Genomic DNA, 2,867 nt, shown 5'->3' on the forward strand with positions numbered 1-2,867 from the left:
ACCCTGTACAAGGTTTCCAAGGCTGTATGTAAATCTTTACAGGAGCAGAAAGCCCCCTCTTTCTCCTGCAGAACCTCTGGTAGTTTTGAACTGATGACCTTGAGGTTAACAGCCCACATTGTAAGCACACACTACCAGAATTCTTTCATGTGTGTTCTCACACACACACACACACTCCATATGGAGTCCAGCACTCCTTGGAAACCCTATACAGGGTGGCTATAAGTAGGAACCCAGTGATGGCACTTAACAACTATATATGTGTGTGTGTATAGATACATATATATATATATAGCTTGATAGTACAATTATGGTCTGTCCACATAGTAGCTTGAAAAAACCGTGAGAGAAGAAAACTGGTAGGTGGTTGACCATTCGGATCAGTAGGAGGTAAGAGACGACCGGGGGGAGGGAGGGGACAAAGGCAGGCTGTACTTATGTGCGCAGTGCCGTGTAGATGAATTCTGCCCAGGGACCTAGAAATAATGCACAAGAAGGGAGACCCAGCTGGAGAGGATTGTGTCGTCCTTCATTTCCGAGGCACAGACGTAGCCTGGATTAACACCTGTGCCCTGTGTTCAGTTTCAGTCTAGAAGGCCTGACTGGAGGAACTGTTGGCAGAAACAAGGTGTCCTCATCGCTAGAAGGAAACTCTACAAACACCAAAGCCTTTGGTGGTCAGGAGCGGGGTGATTCTTTGGTGTCTCTTTCAGAAGAGGACCTGGAGTCAGGCCAGAGAGAACATAGGATGTTTGACCAGCAGGTAAGACTGAAACCAGGTATATGTACTAGACAGGACCTAACAACAACAACAACAGAAATAGGACCTCATTCTAAATGTAAACATTCTGTTAGTTGTTAGTGCCATCGAGTCGGTTCCAGCTCGTAGTGACCCTGCAAAGAGTTTGCAAGGGGCATCTGACGTTGTTGAACCTCTTCGTTTTGTTTAGCAGTCTAATGCTTATCTTACAACACCAAATTGCTATGGGTATTTACTCCTTGTATAATAAACCCAATCGAGTAAAAAAGTATGGTTTTAGCACCTTGAGACTAACTATAAAAGACACCTTTAATCTGTACAGATTTCAATATTTTACCAAAGCAAACTTTTAAAATTAGAAATGTATTCACAATATTAGATCAAATTTCTCATTCTTTTATACCTCAACGGGAAAATGAGTCATGAAGCATGTAACTTATTACATTTCCCAATTCTCTGAAGTATATCCTAAGTTTCTCCTTCCAGAAAAAAACACACAAATGTTTATTATGCTGTCCAGAAAACTGCTATTAGTCCTGCTTTTCTCACCACCTAACAGTGTGTGTCACTGTAGGATCAGCACTGGAGTACTAACCACATCAACCACAAGTCAGCAGTTCAAAGCCACCAGCTGCTCTCGGAAACCGTATGCAGGCTCACCATGGGTTGGAACTGACCTGAAGGCAGGCGCACAGTGATGATGTCTTCTTCATTGCCACGGCTGCTCCTCCCGTGAAACGCCTGTCTTCAAGGGCATGAAAGGTTTCCATGTCAACGCATCACGGGACTTGTTCTTAGTTCTAATCTTCTCAAGCCCCTCGCTGTCATTTACCACTTTGACAGTCCCCAGGGAGTTCCTGGATTGAGAATTTGAGTTACACTTGACCCTTGAGCAGTGCAGGGAGTTGGGGCACCTAAACCCCTCCCCCACACACACACACAGTTGAAAATCCACATGTAACTTGTGACTTGCCGGCAACTTAACTACAAGGTGCCTGCAACAGTAGAGCTTTAGAGCTTTATTGATACACACAGCTGATTAACACACATTGTGTGTGTTGTATGTGTTCTACACTGCACCCACATCAAATCTGCATTTTCATTGCAAACAAAAGGTGTTTCACAAAAAGTGCAACTTTTTGCACCTGCTTGATTAACTGCAGACAGCTTTACATGTTTTGTTATTTGTGTGTGGGGGACAGTTCTTACTTAGACTCATTTACCTTGAAATGACAGGCAGCTACAGAGACAGACTTCCTTACATCTGTGGTGCAGGTCAAGTGATTCCCTTGACTTTTTTCTGCTTCTGGGGAGTACTTGCAGCACCACTGATGGCATTTCATCTGTGTCCCTGGTGTTCCCTGAGGTTTGTGGTATTAGACTAAGTGATGAGAACACGTGATAACCACTTTTCACTGTGACACACAGTGCTCACAGGGAGGTGATTACTCACATGGTATTTTAGGCAAAATGACACGTGGTGTAAGTGGATCTGTGTAGCTCACACCCGTCTTGTTCAGCGGGTGTCTGTTCATGCTCTTATAGCATGCTACTCTTCCCCCCATCCTTTTGACCCCTGGAGTGCATCTTAATTCCTCCAAAGGAAACATTTCTAATTAAACAAATGGGAAAAGTGTTGAACATCTGTTCTTTTGCATAGGTGACAGGAGCTTGGAGTAGAAGTTTAATGAAACATTTCTAATTAAACAAACAATTGGTAACCTGTTCTTTGAGTAGGTGATTGGATTTTATGTAGATTTCTCATTTTCAAATCTCATCCTATTATACAGCAATGTAGCAGAAGTCCTAGTGTGGCACTGTGGGTTAATGCACTGGACTGCAAACTTAGTTTGATCTGCAAGGTTGGAGGTTCAAGCTCAGCATCCGCTCCTCACAAACCCTATACAGGGTTGCTATGGGTTGGAACCAGTTCAGCAACACTTAACAACAGCATAGCAATGAGGAGTCCTAGTGTGGTGCAGTAGAATAAACCCTGAGCTGATAACCGTAAGGTCAGCGGTTCAAACCCCCAGCTGCTCCTCAGAAACTTTACACAGCACAGGTGGGGAACATCTGGCCCTCGTGCCATATTGTTGTTGTTGTTGTT

At 43.8% G+C, this 2,867-nt stretch overlaps 1 protein-coding gene across 1 annotated transcript in view; it reads left to right on the forward strand.

Annotated features, from left to right (window-relative positions):
- AKAP13 (A kinase (PRKA) anchor protein 13) overlaps positions 1-2,867 on the forward strand; it is a 153,650-nt gene that overhangs the window by 60,978 nt on the left and 89,805 nt on the right. Inside the window, exon 5 of the mRNA XM_006867115.1 lies at positions 583-763. Coding sequence (XP_006867177.1) covers positions 583-763 — 181 coding nt within the window. The remainder of the gene's footprint in view (positions 1-582; positions 764-2,867) is intronic.

This window comes from Chrysochloris asiatica, unplaced genomic scaffold, assembly GCF_000296735.1.
Source record: "Chrysochloris asiatica unplaced genomic scaffold, ChrAsi1.0 scaffold00101, whole genome shotgun sequence".
NCBI classification, from domain to species: Eukaryota; Metazoa; Chordata; class Mammalia; order Afrosoricida; family Chrysochloridae; genus Chrysochloris; species Chrysochloris asiatica.